Below are 14,348 nucleotides of genomic sequence, written 5' to 3'. Positions count from 1 at the left end.
TGATGAACAAGGCCCGGCGGGTGGCTTGCAGCGGGAGCTAGTATAAAGTAGGGCTGGCCAAAAAAACTCCCACAGCTGCAAACCTGTTTGGTTATGCCGGCAGAGCTTGGGATGGCGTCGGAATGGATCGAGATCACCTCCACAGCTCTGGCTTACTGTACACACTTCGTGTGGGGGGGAGGGCTGCTCTCGAGTTCCACCCTTCCAACGTCCTCTGAGCTCCGAAAACTGTGAGACGCCAGCCAAGGTTGGCAGTTGGCAGTTAGGTTATTTCCACCGACTTCGAACGCTGAGAACGTCTGCATCAACGTGCGGCGCACTCAGCGAAGGGACCCGTGGTCTGGACTGGAACCACCGACGCGTCCTCCGGGGAGCGACATCGCACAGGGTTCGTTCCACCAGAGCAACTGAACCGCCTATCGAGCTGAGTCCCGTTCATCACCAACAGCACCGTCATTAACTGGACCATTGCGATGTGGCCTGGAAGATGCCGTCCCTGAAACCAAGCCAGAACTGGGTCTTGCGGAGTGACCAACGCGGCAGGTTGCCGAAAGTCACAACCACGCAGGCTGCTGAGCGTGGGGGGTTTGAAAACTGAAGGTTCGGTTTCAACAGTGGTACACCGGCTGGTTCTTTCATCGGGGAGGAGGAGGCCGTTGGCACCTAAGGTAGCGACTATCCGGTGTTCCTTTTGTTGTATGCAGCTCGAGATAGCTCGTACAGTTTTCGTACTGTCCAAACACCCGATAAGCGGTGGCCGCCAACGTTTGGGGGTTACTCTGCGTAGGATTCGCAAGCTTTGCGGCATCGTCACGTCGTTCATCGTTCAGCAGAGCATCGAATGATGAGAGTCTTCGCTCTTGCCCGCCGCCAGTGCTGGTGTGAGTTACTCAGCAGGTGCCGAGTGTTTAATCGAAACAGTTGGAAGGTTCCACATGCTTGGAGTGAATGATTGGCCACAAGCTGCTGAGCTCGAGCCAAGCCAGCTCTTTCAAATACTGCCTGGGTGCACGGACTTTGCCGCCTAAGCTCCGCAGTCGTCATCTGAGTGGCCGCCTAGAGAACAGTTCGCCGCTGTTGTCCGTTCCAGAGCCGGAGGCCAACTTGCCGACGGCATCCAAAAGTCGTTGAGAAGACTGCCACACTCGAGGCTTTCTTCCTCATCCACAAAAAACATCTTTCCTTCAAAACCACACTTCCCTCACCTATTTTTTACTGCCGCTTGTCTCTTGAAGCGATCTTCTGCGCGACAGCAAACCCGCATTTCCCCTCTCCCCGCTTCATCCACCTCCCCCACTGATCTCCGAACCTCAAGATCAACCCGACAAGATGGCTCCGGAGCCCGACCACCACGAACACAAGAAGAAGGTCAACTTGACGTACGTGTCCATTTGGCGATGCCGGGCTTGCTCTGGAAGCGCGACAATCGGCTGACTGGTGACACAGCGACGCCTCCGGCGCTGAGCGCAGGGAGGAGGATGACACCGCCACTGCCATCCTCAAGAAGAAGAAGAAGCCGAACCAGCTGATGTATGTGAAACTGCATTCCAGGATCTCTGGATGACTAGCTTACCATCCATAGGGTGACCGATGCCGTCAACGATGACAACTCGATTATTGCCCTCTCCAACAACACGATGGAAGCGCTCCAGCTGTTCCGTGGCGACACGGTGCTGGTTCGCGGCAAGAAGAGGAAGGACACGGTGTTGATCGTCCTTGCCGACGACGACCTGGATGATGGCAGCGCCCGCATCAACCGGGTCGTCCGCCATAACCTGCGGGTTAAGCACGGCGACATCATTACCATCCACCCCTGCCCGGATATCAAATACGTGAGTATACCGGCCCGAAGTAGTGGCACCAGCCCACCGTGCTAACAACATGACAGGCCAAGCGTATTGCCGTCCTCCCCATTGCGGATACCGTCGAAGGTCTCACCGGCTCCCTGTTCGATGTCTTCCTCGCTCCCTATTTCCGAGAGGCCTATCGGCCCGTCCGCCAAGGTGATCTTTTCATCGTGCGCGGTGGCATGAGGCAAGTGGAGTTCAAGGTGGTCGAGGTCGACCCGCCCGAGTACGGCATCGTCGCTCAGGACACGATCATCCACTGCGAGGGCGAGCCCATCCAGCGTGATGAGGAGGAAAACAACCTAAACGAGGTCGGCTACGATGATATCGGCGGCTGCCGCAAGCAGATGGCTCAGATTCGCGAGATGGTGGAGCTCCCGCTGCGGCACCCGCAGCTCTTCAAGTCCATCGGTATCAAGCCGCCTCGCGGTGTGTTGCTCTACGGACCTCCGGGTACCGGTAAGACGCTGATGGCGCGCGCCGTCGCGAACGAGACGGGCGCCTTCTTCTTCCTCATCAACGGCCCCGAGATCATGTCCAAGATGGCCGGTGAATCCGAGTCGAACTTGAGGAAGGCGTTTGAAGAGGCCGAGAAGAACTCCCCCGCCATCATCTTCATTGATGAGATCGACTCGATCGCCCCCAAGCGCGAGAAGACGAACGGCGAGGTTGAGCGTCGTGTCGTGTCTCAGCTCCTCACTCTCATGGACGGCATGAAGGCGCGGTCCAACGTTGTGGTCATGGCAGCGACCAACCGGCCGAACTCCATCGACCCTGCGCTGCGTCGGTTCGGCCGTTTCGACCGGGAGGTTGACATCGGCATTCCGGATCCTACTGGCCGTCTCGAGATTCTGCAGATCCATACCAAGAACATGAAGCTGGCAGACGATGTCGACCTCGAGCAGATCGCCGCCGAGACCCACGGTTATGTCGGCTCCGACATTGCTGCCCTGTGCTCCGAAGCTGCCATGCAGCAGATTCGCGAGAAGATGGACCTCATCGATCTTGATGAAGACACCATTGATGCCGAAGTTCTCGACTCGCTCGGCGTCACCATGGACAACTTCCGGTTTGCCCTCGGCGTTTCCAACCCTTCTGCTCTCCGCGAGGTTGCTGTTGTCGAGGTTCCCAACGTCCGCTGGGAAGACATCGGTGGCCTCGAGACCGTCAAGCAGGAGCTCAAGGAGAGCGTTCAGTATCCCGTCGACCACCCCGAGAAGTTCCTCAAGTTTGGTCTCTCGCCGTCTCGTGGTGTCCTGTTCTATGGCCCACCGGGTACGGGTAAGACGATGTTGGCCAAGGCTGTCGCCAACGAGTGTGCTGCCAACTTCATCTCCGTCAAGGGTCCCGAGCTGCTTTCCATGTGGTTTGGCGAGTCGGAGAGCAACATCCGCGACATTTTCGACAAGGCGCGGGCCGCAGCTCCCTGCGTCGTCTTCCTTGATGAGTTGGACTCCATCGCCAAGGCCCGTGGTGGCTCTGTCGGCGACGCCGGCGGCGCCTCCGACCGTGTTGTCAACCAGCTCCTGACGGGTAAGTTGTTCTGATCGACTTAGTTTGTGTACTCGGCGTACTAACGCACGTTGTTTTCAGAAATGGATGGCATGACCTCCAAGAAGAACGTCTTCGTCATCGGCGCCACGAACCGGCCGGAGCAGCTTGACCCTGCGCTGTGCCGTCCGGGCCGTCTCGACTCGCTCATCTACGTGCCTTTGCCGGATGAGGCTGGCCGGCTGAGCATTCTCAAGGCGCAGCTGCGCAAGACGCCCGTTGCCGACGACGTCGACCTCCAGTACATCGCCTCCAAGACGCACGGCTTCTCCGGTGCCGACTTGGGCTTCATCACCCAGCGCGCCGTCAAGCTGGCCATCAAGGAGTCCATCGCGGCCGAGATCCAGCGGACCAAGGAGCGTGAGGCGGCCGGCGAGGACGTGGACATGGAGGACGACGAGGACCCCGTTCCCGAGCTCACCAAGCGGCACTTCGAGGAGGCCATGCAGATGGCCCGCCGCTCGGTCACCGACGTCGAGATCCGCCGCTACGAGGCGTTCGCCCGGCAGATGAAGAACGCCGGCCCGGGCGCGTACTTCAAGTTCCCCGAGGGCGGCGTCGGTGGCAGCGCCAACAACGGCGGCGCGAGCAACTCGTTTGGCGAGGCTGGCAACGACGACGGCCTCTACGACTAGACGGAGATCCATGGCCGTGGTATTCGGGGCTCCCGGGCACGAAACACAAACATCAACACGGAGCAGACTTGGGCCGTTTTGGGGGTGTTTCTGCTGTTCTGGGACGCTTTGTGTATTCTAGTCGCTTTCCTCTTTCTTCCCGCTTTCCTTGTCTTTTCCTTATCCCGTCTTCACGATCTCACGATCTGATGATGACCGCACCGTCCTGGGCAAGATAGAGAGAGAGAGGAAGGGGCGGAACACTACTTCAGGCCAAGTCAGTTTTTTTTTTCTTCCTCCCTAATCTAGTCTTGGAAGGTAACAGTGAAATAGCTACCGATCCTTGCCCTGCCTGCCTGCCTGCTGCGTGCCTGCGTGCCTGCGTGCTTGGTGCCTTGCTTGCTTGCCATTCCCGTTCTCACACTCCTGCTTCTGTCACCAACTTACCTTGCCTACTTAGAGCTGATAGTAGCTAGCTCTCGCTACCAAGTCAAATAGGTGAGAAGTGAGCTGCTATCTCTTCCTTTGGTCTTTGACTGACTGCTTTGCCTTTCTTGCCGAGAGAAGGTGGGCAGGAGAAGAGAAAAACACACAGACGGACGAGCAGCGATGTGTTGACGTTTGTGTCTTGTTTGGCTTGTTGGGTGGTGTACATTTATGACTTAGGTTCTGATGATATGGTGTTGGCGGTGGTGGCGGTAGCAGCAGAGCCTTTATATACCAGCCGCGCCTCCCGCTACCATCAGCCCCTGCCGTGGAGAGACGAGCTGCATATCCCAAAGTCTACCGCTCCACTCCCCGTGTGGCCGGCCTTGTTGAGGATGCTCAACAAGCTTGCACCGTTCGATCTTGAAGGGGCGCTGCCCGCCGGAGCAAAACCCCCACGGGGGGTTTTCGTACCTGGCTACCTCCCTCCCGCCAGGGGGGTAGCTGGCCAGCGAGCTTTTTTGTGGGAAGGCCGGGTGCGGTTGGTCGCTGGCCACGCTCAACGACATATCAGCCAGGAACACGTTGCCGTCGTCGCCTGACCACATGAGTGTGGCAAGCTTGACTATGCGCTGGCATCACCATAAAGCGTAGCGCCCTATAACTTAGGGAAAGGAAGGGTTGGTTGCGATGTGAACTCCCATTCCCGACCTGGCGTCTGCCATCTACCCCTATCTAGTGTGCCCATCATTGCCATGCCCGTCGGCAGTCTCTCCCCTTCCGCTTCTGATTTTCCATTTCCCCTCTTCATCGTGGTTTGCCACAGCCGCGCCGCCATCTCTTCTCTTTTTTTTTACCCCACCATTCCCCGTGTGGACCCCAGGCATCGGGATGTTGGCATCGGCTAGTAGCACGCGTCTGCTGTATGGTATGTGGGAATGCTGTGCCGTGTCTGCAGTTCCCATCCGTGTACTCATGCGGCCACGGTGCGATGGCATTTAACAGCCTTTACGGGGCATGATCCTCTGCGCATGCCGGGGGCCCGGGAAGCTCGCTCTATGGGCCTGCTTTCCCTTTAAGTCGACTGGCTGTCAATCTGTCAATAGTCGTTTTGTATGGATGTGGTTGAGATGTGTTGTGCATGCGTGGGCGCGGGATGAGCCGAGCTCGCCGCCGGCCAGCCGGTTGAGAATCTCGGCCCGCTTGTTATTGCTCATTTGCTCGGACTGCCCGCCCCGCCTCCTGCTTGGCCCCCTTTCTGTCCCTGCCGGCCGACCACCACGGAGAAGCGAATCCACTCATGTTGCACCGCTCTCTTCCATCTCACACACGGCGTCCAGGCACTCGCGCGTCACCAGAAGCGCTTCTTCGACCACAGACTGCGGCACGGCTAGGCTTGGCCGGGCGTTGTTGGTTGAACCATTCACTCCTTCGGCCTTCTTTCCGTTCACTCCTCCTGCGCCGCCGCCGTTCTCTTCAGACGCACCGTTGACGGCCTTGCCAGTGCTCCCGTTGGCATTGGGGGAGAGGGCGGTGTCTTGCCGGACGTCCTCGATGACGCGGCGCAGGAGAGCGGGGAAGGAGGATACTTCGCCAGAGCGGAGCAGGGAGAGGGCGTGGTTCTGGACGGTGGTGGGCCAGTTGGAGGGGTGCGCGTGGAGGGCATGAAGGAGATGATCTTGGATCCTGTGTAGGGCGGTGACGGGTTTACATTAGCCGCTGCACAATCGAGGCCTTCGGGGTAGATTTTGGTACAAGGCCAGCATACTTTGTGACATGGCCTTCTTTTATCAGTAACGAGTTGATCTGGGATCTGAGGTCTGGGTCGAGCGTGGCGGCCGTGTAGTTGGCGGCCGCCGAGGGCACCTTGACGGGAGTTGCCGGGTTCTGGCTTGACATGGTGCGGCTCTGGACTGGACTGCGGTAGAAGGACTGGGAGTGGGACTGGTAGGTTGGCCTCAATTCATAGGCAGACAGCTGGTTTTTCCAGCACGGCCTTAATTGACTCCTTGAGCGGAATACAGCAGGACAGCGGTCGGCGCGGTAGTGCTGGGTGCCTGGAGGGGGCCAGGACGTGGATCGGGGCGTGTCAAACTCAATCTGTGAACAACGAACTCCGCAAATCAGGGCAAATTAGGGCCAGTCCTCTTGCCTCAAGATGAAAAGGAATCCGAAGCAGGCAAGGAGGCCAAGAAGGGCAATTCAGATGCGAAGTCGGAAGGTTCACTTGGTCCAGGAATGTTTGCGCGAGGCTGACGACGGCTGGAGCAAGGCTGAATGGTTTGAATGGAGGACCACAATTGTAAGCTTGTGCCACTTTACATTGTTGTTACCATTGTTACATAAGCCACATTAACAATGTGGTGCCCCACAAGCACAATAACTTGAGTCAACTCGGTTAACTTACGTTAGTTACATTGATAGTGAGTTACTCTGTAACGTTAGGGCGACCCACTCCGTGCTCTTTGAAGTGTGTGGCATTGTTGAATGCTCGAACACGTACTTCTAGAACTCACACTCCAGCCAAGGCATCCAGAGAGCGCTGAGTCTAAGAGCCTGATTACTGCAGCGTGCCCGCCGCCGCTCTGCATCACGCTGCGGTTTTGCAAGCTTGTGTCTGTCAGGTGTCATACAATAAGGACCCTTGTCGAGAGACGAGCTTCCGCCCTTGGTAACTAACGTTCCCGGTCGAATCCTGGTGCTAGCGGGCGGTTGCCGATGTCCAACGTTAACGACTCTTTAAGTTTAACTGATCGTGATTTGGCGCTCAAGCTTACTGTGGTATTCTGGCGGAACCCGGGCGCGATGCTCCTCCTCCTGCGTGGGCAGACGCCTTTAATGATTACCGGTAGGCGGTGCCGTGATCCGTGATTTTAGCTATGTTTTTGTGGAAGAAGAGGGAGGGGGGAAATGGCTCTGTGCCACTACATTGGTTGTTTTGTTGACCGGCTGTCTCTTGTTCCCCCCTTGTGCGGCCCCTTTTCTCGACTTGCTGACATTACTCCCGACATTGGAGCACACCGGTTTGACGTTGTGTCACAGCTTCTGTCATTTATTGAGCAGAAATTCAGCTCTGGAAAATGAGGCCCATCTTTCTAAAACGGATACTTGAGGCGCCGCGAGGAGACAAGACTGGCACGCTGTTCAGTGTAGAGACTGCGCTCCCAGGCAGACGGTTCCACAGCCGCCGCTCGACAAGCGCGGTTGTCAGGTATCTCTGCAGCAAAGCTAAAACCAGCCCGACCCCTCCCTGCACAAGCCCCTTTTCGGATATGATGAGAGTAAACATTGCCGCCACCCCGGCGGTCTTACAACCACGAATTGCACCAGTTGACAGGAAAACAGGCATGCCACGAGTTCAGAGTGCCGCTGACTGACTGACGTGCTAACAAGGCACTTGGCCTGCTATGACAGCAACTGGCTCTACACAGTAGGGAGTTGCACTCCTGCTCAGTGGCATGAGCTGTGTAAGCCGGAACCCAGATCCGGTCCAGCCTGATCAGTCCCGATCGACAACACACATGGATCTAAGCTAATGCACGACATGAGACATTGACAAGGCATGTTTTGCGCCTGGGGTCCACACCACGCAAGAAACCTCCCTCGTCCAAGCACGGGTATGACTAAATTAGGGCTGTACTTAGTACGTACTGGTGCTATTAGTGTAGTATACATACACACCATGTCAGATGTCAGATCCAGCAGCCTGTCTTTGGGATGGGGGGGGAACTGCAACCCTGGGAGGACACCCCTCCCCTTCAGCAGCCTCTGCCCATGCTCACTGCAAGGTCCCACATCTGCAAGATCCAACACTGCCGGTTTAGCGCTGGTGCCACCCAAGTCCAGGCCGTGGAATTACATGATGGTGGTGTGAAGAGGCGGGGAAGACTTGTCGGCGGCGTCACCATGTCTCAGCCGGTCTCACTGGCTCGTTGGAATGGGGAGACAGGAACGGAGGTGTGGTAACGTTATCCTCTCCAACTCTCCCTGTCCCACACAGCAAGCCTTGTTTACGATCAGGGTGGTCTCCCCCTTGAGATTACGCCTCCTGCCTGGTCCGCGCCGGTATTACCTTACCTCACCCTCCAAAGGTGGCGTGTGTATTTGGCGTACAGAAGTGCATACCTAGCTATGGACTGTATTTTATGATACGTAGGGTGCTATGAGACGGCACCTAGACACCCAGACACCCTTCGCCTGCCACCTGGTGCTGCAAGGCATGAACCATCCTAACCAACCACCCTGCCTGCATGGTCCCCTACCTACCTACGTGACAGGTAGCTGCCGCTGCAAGAGCTTGCTGTAGTGTATATATGTATATGCAGGTCAGCCATGGCGGGGGCGTCGGTGTGGTGTGTGTCTCCTCGAATAGCCGCACATGCACACCATCCCACCCCCCCTTGGGCATCCGGCTATATCTGCACATCCCTAAGGCGGCTCTCACCGAGTCTCCCAAGTGTGGTGGGACAAGGCCTCATCGACACCTTCAGGTCTCTTTCCCGGCTGGGCAGCCATACATAACTACACCGGTGGAAGCCGGATCGAGCAAGCTGCTGGTGCCAACGAACTCCGCAGTTGGTACGCGAGTGCATTTGCGAGAAAAGATGGAAGGGGGCGCGTGTGATGCGGGAGAACGAACTATCATACCTGACTGAGCACATCACAAGCGAAGCGACCTATCATCCGACCTTCAGCTGCAAGAGACCGGATCATGGACAAGCGTCATTGGAGGGGAAGGGCAACGGCACATTCTCTGAAAAAGCCAAGATGCGATAACGACTGCGTACTAACTATCTACTGCGTCGAAGACCATCCACGCAGACTTAAACCCCAGGGGAGGTAAAAAAGAAAAGGGGGCAACGGCCAGTAGCAATGGCAGCAAGCCAGGCAAGCAGGGCAAGAAACGGCCTGTCTCGAACGGGACTTGCATCTGCAGCGGGCCCGATTTGGAAGTCGGGTGGCCCCGAAGCGGCATGCTGCTTGGCTCCGTCTCTGGTGGAGCTCTCGTACTGGAAGAGTTCAAGACAAAGTGTCTCCATTCTGCTTTGCAGTACGCAGTATGGCCTCGAAAGTGATCGGTTAATGCACGCTGGGTGTGCATGGTAGTGTAGACGGGAGTCGGGCCATGGGCGGTGTGTACCTAGCCCAGCAGGGTGGTAGTGAGCAAGGGCAGACCCGGCGGCACGGTTTGACTCGTGCCAGGTCCCATGGCGTGAGGCGATGTGCATTCGTCCCTCGTGACTGTGGCAAGGGTGCTTTTGGTGCTCCTTGTTGATGTCGTACGCTGGCAGGTCTGGGTGGATCATGGAGGAAACTTCCCTGTGTTCACAGAAACCGATGATAATCATGACTATGCAGCCCCCTGAGAATGAGAGACTCCGAAAAGGGGGGAATGTCCAAGGGCTGAACTAATCACAAGAAGGAGACCGAGGACAACGCTTCTGGACAAAGTGAAGCTACAGAAAAGTAATAGAGCAATTGCAGTGTAGATGGAACGCAGTAATCACAATTGAAAAGACGGTCCTCTCATACTCACACGAAGTGTCCTCCTGAATGTGGTCAGGCGATCAGGTTCTGGCAGTGCCTGCGGACAGCAACGGCAAACAGATATTATCCATTCCAAGTCCTGCCAGACATTAAAGCCCGCCTCCTTTCAGAATTGTTGTGTGTAACAGTGGGCCTTTCGGCCGGCAGGGACGGAGCGGACCGGCGCGGGTTCTGGGCGGGGATGACCCCGGCGGGCCCGGGCCGGCCCGGACACCGAAGCCCGACTTTAGATCTCTGCCCGACCTCGGGCCCCGACCATTTCAACTCCTCTTCTCGCCAGAAGTCGATCCTGATCTCGCGTCCCAAGCCGCATCCACCATTCTTTTCCATAACCCTTCAAGTTTCACCTCGCAGTCTGGCTGTCACGCCCCCTTCTTTCAAATAAATGATCCCTAAGCCATCCTCGCAACGACAACATTCGCCATATTGCGCTCGGCCGACGGTCCGCTACACCGCCCCGGCTTCGCGCTTAGTCCGTCGTTGAAGAAATCGGCTCCGGCCCAAAACCGAAGTCGGCAGTCGCCCTTCACGCGCCGAAACCAATACTCCGGCACTACTACCGCCAACGCAGACGACGATGACGAGAGACAAACCCGCGGCGCAAGCTGCCACTCCCACTGCGACCGCTAGTCCGGCTCCCGTTCCCGCCGACGACCCAGCCTCGTACACGAGGTCGACCACCATGATAACAGCGGAGGAAGCGGCATTTGGCGACATGACCAGCGCCACAACAACGACGACCAGCACAAACCACAGCCGCCACTCACGCAGCAGCCGCAAAATCCCCCGCCCCACGCCGTCTAGCCTTTGATGTCGGAGTCAACGCTTGTTGCCTCGACCGGCGACGAGGAGGACGAGGAGCAAGAGCAACTATCAAACGAAGGAACGGAGAGTACTTGTCTCCGGAGACCAGCAGGCCGACTGGACCTCAACGCGACATCGGTGACAAGTCTTCAGCTCAAAGACTATATTTGCGCCATCGGACGGCCAGTCCCCCGCTCGTGTAAAGGAACCGGATATGGACTCCTTGGCTGTCAGGGCACGCTTGTGTCTGTTTCCGACCGTCTAATATGGAAGAAGAGTGTCTAATATGGAAGAAGAGTGCGAAGAAGTCGCTGAACTCCTCCGCAAGGGTGATAACGGAATGACTGGACGCTGCCACCGCCGCGAAAGCACCCGAGGACGACTCGCTTTCTCGGGTTCAGACGGAAATAGTCGGAACCGTTCGCAAATTGCAGCATGTCTGATTGCCAGATCGTGATTATTGGCAAGTGAAGCTGCGGCCCATCCCCTGCGAATATATTGAATGGCGAACCGGAGTTCGCCAAGCGAACCAGAGAGGAGAGCAGGATTCAGACAAGGAGACTCACCACCACTAGAAATATCGCAAGGGTAAATCAACCGAAAGCCAGATTAACATTAACGTTATTCCGTATCTGACTCGGGTTCGCTAACCGGTCACGATCGTATGCGGCTGGGGGGGGACACCGAATGCTGCCAGCGCTTGCTGTGGACGAAATGCGGGGGATCGTCAAACGACACACACCCCGGGAGTTCTCGTTCGACCCCGGATCTTTTTGCAAACCCATGCGGTGCATGTCATACAGTCCGTACACCACTGTGTGTGTGCTCTGCCGGCATCCAGATCTCAGCCAGCCGGGTGCAACCCGTGGCCCAATGCCAGTGGCGACATCACGATGGCTGTCTCGGGTTCCGACGGCACTCCCATACACAGTAATCTCTCTTCTTCCCGCTTGCTTCCTGCTATCGAGCTGGCTCCCACCCTCCCTCCGACTCGCCGTTCACCGGAAGAAAAAGATGGGGGGTCAGACAAAGTTCCATGCGGTCAAGGGCGGGAGGCTGCAGTAGCGGATGCAGCTTCACTGACGGTGTCGGCGGGTTTCCGTGGGATGTGCCCGCGCTCAAGCGTTCGAGGATTCTGAGAAACCATGCCGAGGGCAAACCCCAGACACGGGCGTGGGGGGGGGCGCTCATGGCCTGGTTTAGTGGCGCCGGTGAACGCCGGGACCAAGACTAGCTGGGACCCCAGAACGTTGTTTGCACGGGCAACGAATGGGCGAATCGGAAAATGCGATGGAATCCGGGCAAGAGCACGGGGCTTTCGAGCGACACCGCCCTGCCTCGGCATCGTAGTGTATGGCTCGGGACATGGTTGCGCAGCGAAGGTAGCTGTGCAGCCGTGCCGGGCTCGCTGCTCCCCATGACGCACACAACAGCCCTAGGACCTGCGGTGCACGCCATGGCGCGCGTCAGGCCGTGCAACCCAAGGCCGCTCTAGAAAACGCTGCTCGGTTTGGGGAGGTTGCGGCAAACGTGTCGCGACAGCTGCCGGGGGACAAGACCCCGTGTCCACCATGTCGGTCTGGCTGGCGACGCTGAAGAGCCGGGCTGGGCCCGCCCAGCGAAGATCGGCGAGGCGACTTTCTTCCGGAAGCTCTGGGTTGTACTGTGAAGGCTCGCTGGGGATTTTGCCCGGAGACATGTGGCTCCAGTGCTTCACCGGTCAACTTAGCGCTGCATTGTCATGCATCCTCATTGTGTCGGTGAGGCAAAGAGTCTGGCGGGTTCGGAGAGAAGGGATGAGTTGTCGTGGCATTCGACGGAGGCGAGGGCCGTTTTTGGTTCTGGAGGGACGGGATCCGCCAGCGGGAGCGAGGCGGGCCTCAATGACGCGAACGGCGGGAGAGCTCCGAGCCGAGTACCGCAGCGCTGCCAAGCAGAGATCGGCTACTTCTTGGAAGCTCCGAAGCTTGGGAGCTTGGGAGCTTGGGAGCTTGGGATGGTAGCTGGGGGAGGGGGTGGGGCAGGGGGCGGGCCAAGGACGGGGCTCGACGCAGCGGGTGAGGCGCGACGCTGACCGGAGCGAGCGAGGATCCGGAGCGTGGCATCCCATCTTCCCATCTTCCCCAACCCCTGGCTGATTAGTTACCGGATCTGGCCGCATAAAAGACTTTTGCCGGTCTCCGGCCACGGATGGTGTTGTATGAGGCACCGAAGAGTTGGCCCGTCTCTCCCGTCGCTCCGTCCGCTCGGCAGATTAAATTGCAGTGCGAAGACCGCCCCTGAAGTTGCCGAATCGTCGTCGAATCGGGCACGCTGCAACGGTGCGACTGCCTGATCCGCTCGCGGGTGGTCCCTTTCCTGCCCTGGGTGAGGTAGTATGGTATAAACTTGGCACGGAGTATTTATTAACCTGGAACCTTGGCTCAACAGCAGCCGTGCCGGTCCGAGTCCCTCGGACAGGCACAGCGGTCGCCGGTTATCAACGCACCTCTTTCCGGCAGAAGGCCGTGCTTCCCAAACCGATCCCTGTGGGCACGATGAGACCCAACCTGGATTCCTGTGCAAGCAGTGGGAGCGAGCCAAATGCTGACCCGGCACTGGACTGACACACGCGGCACATTGAGCTTCCAAAGTCCCGCATTCTCCCTGAGGCTTCTTTCTCGCCGGCTCTGCGCAACCTGAAAGTGTCGCATCTCACTCCGCCCACCCGCAGACACTAGTTATGGCACAACGAGGCGCTCGCAGCGAGCCGGAGCGCTTCCGGGCGCTTCCGGGCGCTTCCTTCGGGCGACATTGCGGCTCACGCCCTCGATGTGATGCGTTTTGCACGCCCCCCATCTTGTCCTGCGAGGAGTCCTGCGGCCTTGTCTAGTGTAGCTGCGCCAGCCGGCCCGGCGCGGGTAATATTCCCGCTCCACTGAGAGACGGCTTCACATCCCAGGGACGTAGGTACCCACGCAGCACGACCACAATTCCCCGGGTACCTCACTCAGGTAAACCGTCCATAATAGGCGTTGCCGGTACGCCCGAATGTCTCACCTATGCAGCCGTCCACACGCGCCAGGTGTCCGTACCGAGTGCCAGAACACTGGACTCCTGCGTAGCTGTTCGCCTGTTCGCTTGCCCCGCTGGTTGCGAGCGGAACGCACAGCTTGCAGCACTCGGGGACTAGCTCGATCAGCGCCGACCAGTGACAGCCGCCAACGGCTCTGTCCCGTACACTGCCTAATGTAGTGTACCTCCCGAAGGCGCTAGCGCCGCCTGGTCCCCGGCCACTCCCGTGACTTTTGGCCAGGGAGCCTCCAGACCCCGGGCCCGGTGGGGAAGACACGGCCCACATGCGGGTACATCAGCATTCTGTCGAGGGTCGTGGATATCGTGTATGCGCATGCATGCAGCTCTGCTGCAATCACTTTGCGACTGCGCAAGGCGGTGAAAGACCAGACACTCCAGGGGCATTGCCCCGGGATCTTCGAAAACCAAGCCGTTTGCCTGCCGCTTGGTCGGAGCTCTTGTTACCGTCAGCTCTTGTTACCGCGGTATGGAGCCTCCGACATCC

The 14,348-nt window shown here is 58.1% G+C and overlaps 3 protein-coding genes across 3 annotated transcripts; 2 read left to right on the top strand and 1 right to left on the bottom strand.

Annotated features, from left to right (window-relative positions):
- Positions 1 to 1,043: 1,043 nt before the first annotated feature.
- THITE_2119267 (uncharacterized protein) lies at positions 1,044 to 4,361 on the top strand. The gene is made up of 5 exons (XM_003655455.1): positions 1,044 to 1,379; positions 1,447 to 1,530; positions 1,583 to 1,832; positions 1,889 to 3,380; positions 3,441 to 4,361. The coding sequence occupies exons 1-5, from the start codon at positions 1,330 to 1,332 to the stop codon at positions 4,031 to 4,033; spliced, it is 2,469 nt and encodes an 822-aa protein (XP_003655503.1). The 5' UTR covers positions 1,044 to 1,329; the 3' UTR covers positions 4,034 to 4,361.
- A 1,375-nt stretch (positions 4,362 to 5,736) lies between these two features.
- THITE_2053870 (uncharacterized protein) lies at positions 5,737 to 6,337 on the bottom strand (the record flags this gene model as incomplete). The annotated part of the gene is made up of 2 exons (XM_003655454.1): positions 5,737 to 6,124; positions 6,207 to 6,337. 2 exons carry the CDS (start codon positions 6,335 to 6,337, stop codon positions 5,737 to 5,739), a joined length of 519 nt encoding a protein of 172 aa, XP_003655502.1.
- Positions 6,338 to 9,741: 3,404 nt separating this feature from the next.
- On the top strand, positions 9,742 to 10,987 carry THITE_2170937 (uncharacterized protein). Its single transcript, XM_003655453.1, has one exon. The coding sequence runs from the start codon at positions 10,563 to 10,565 to the stop codon at positions 10,794 to 10,796; it is 234 nt and encodes a 77-aa protein (XP_003655501.1). The 5' UTR covers positions 9,742 to 10,562; the 3' UTR covers positions 10,797 to 10,987.
- Positions 10,988 to 14,348: the final 3,361 nt, after the last annotated feature.

Source organism: Thermothielavioides terrestris, chromosome 4, assembly GCF_000226115.1.
Source record: "Thermothielavioides terrestris NRRL 8126 chromosome 4, complete sequence".
Classification (NCBI taxonomy): domain Eukaryota; kingdom Fungi; phylum Ascomycota; class Sordariomycetes; order Sordariales; family Chaetomiaceae; genus Thermothielavioides; species Thermothielavioides terrestris.
The sequence above is the reverse complement of the archived record's forward strand: the minus strand, read 5'-3'. Positions and strand labels throughout refer to the sequence as shown.

Bases quoted from the DNA above. Each gene is read 5' to 3' on its own strand.
- THITE_2170937 (XM_003655453.1), top strand. From the start codon at position 10,563: ATGACGAGAGACAAACCCGCGGCGCAAGCTGCCACTCCCACTGCGACC.
- THITE_2119267 (XM_003655455.1), top strand. From the start codon at position 1,330: ATGGCTCCGGAGCCCGACCACCACGAACACAAGAAGAAGGTCAACTTG. The intron at 1,531-1,582 runs GTATGTGAAACT...TACCATCCATAG, and splicing joins AAGAAGCCGAACCAGCTGAT to GGTGACCGATGCCGTCAACG. The intron at 3,381-3,440 runs GTAAGTTGTTCT...CGTTGTTTTCAG, and splicing joins TGTCAACCAGCTCCTGACGG to AAATGGATGGCATGACCTCC.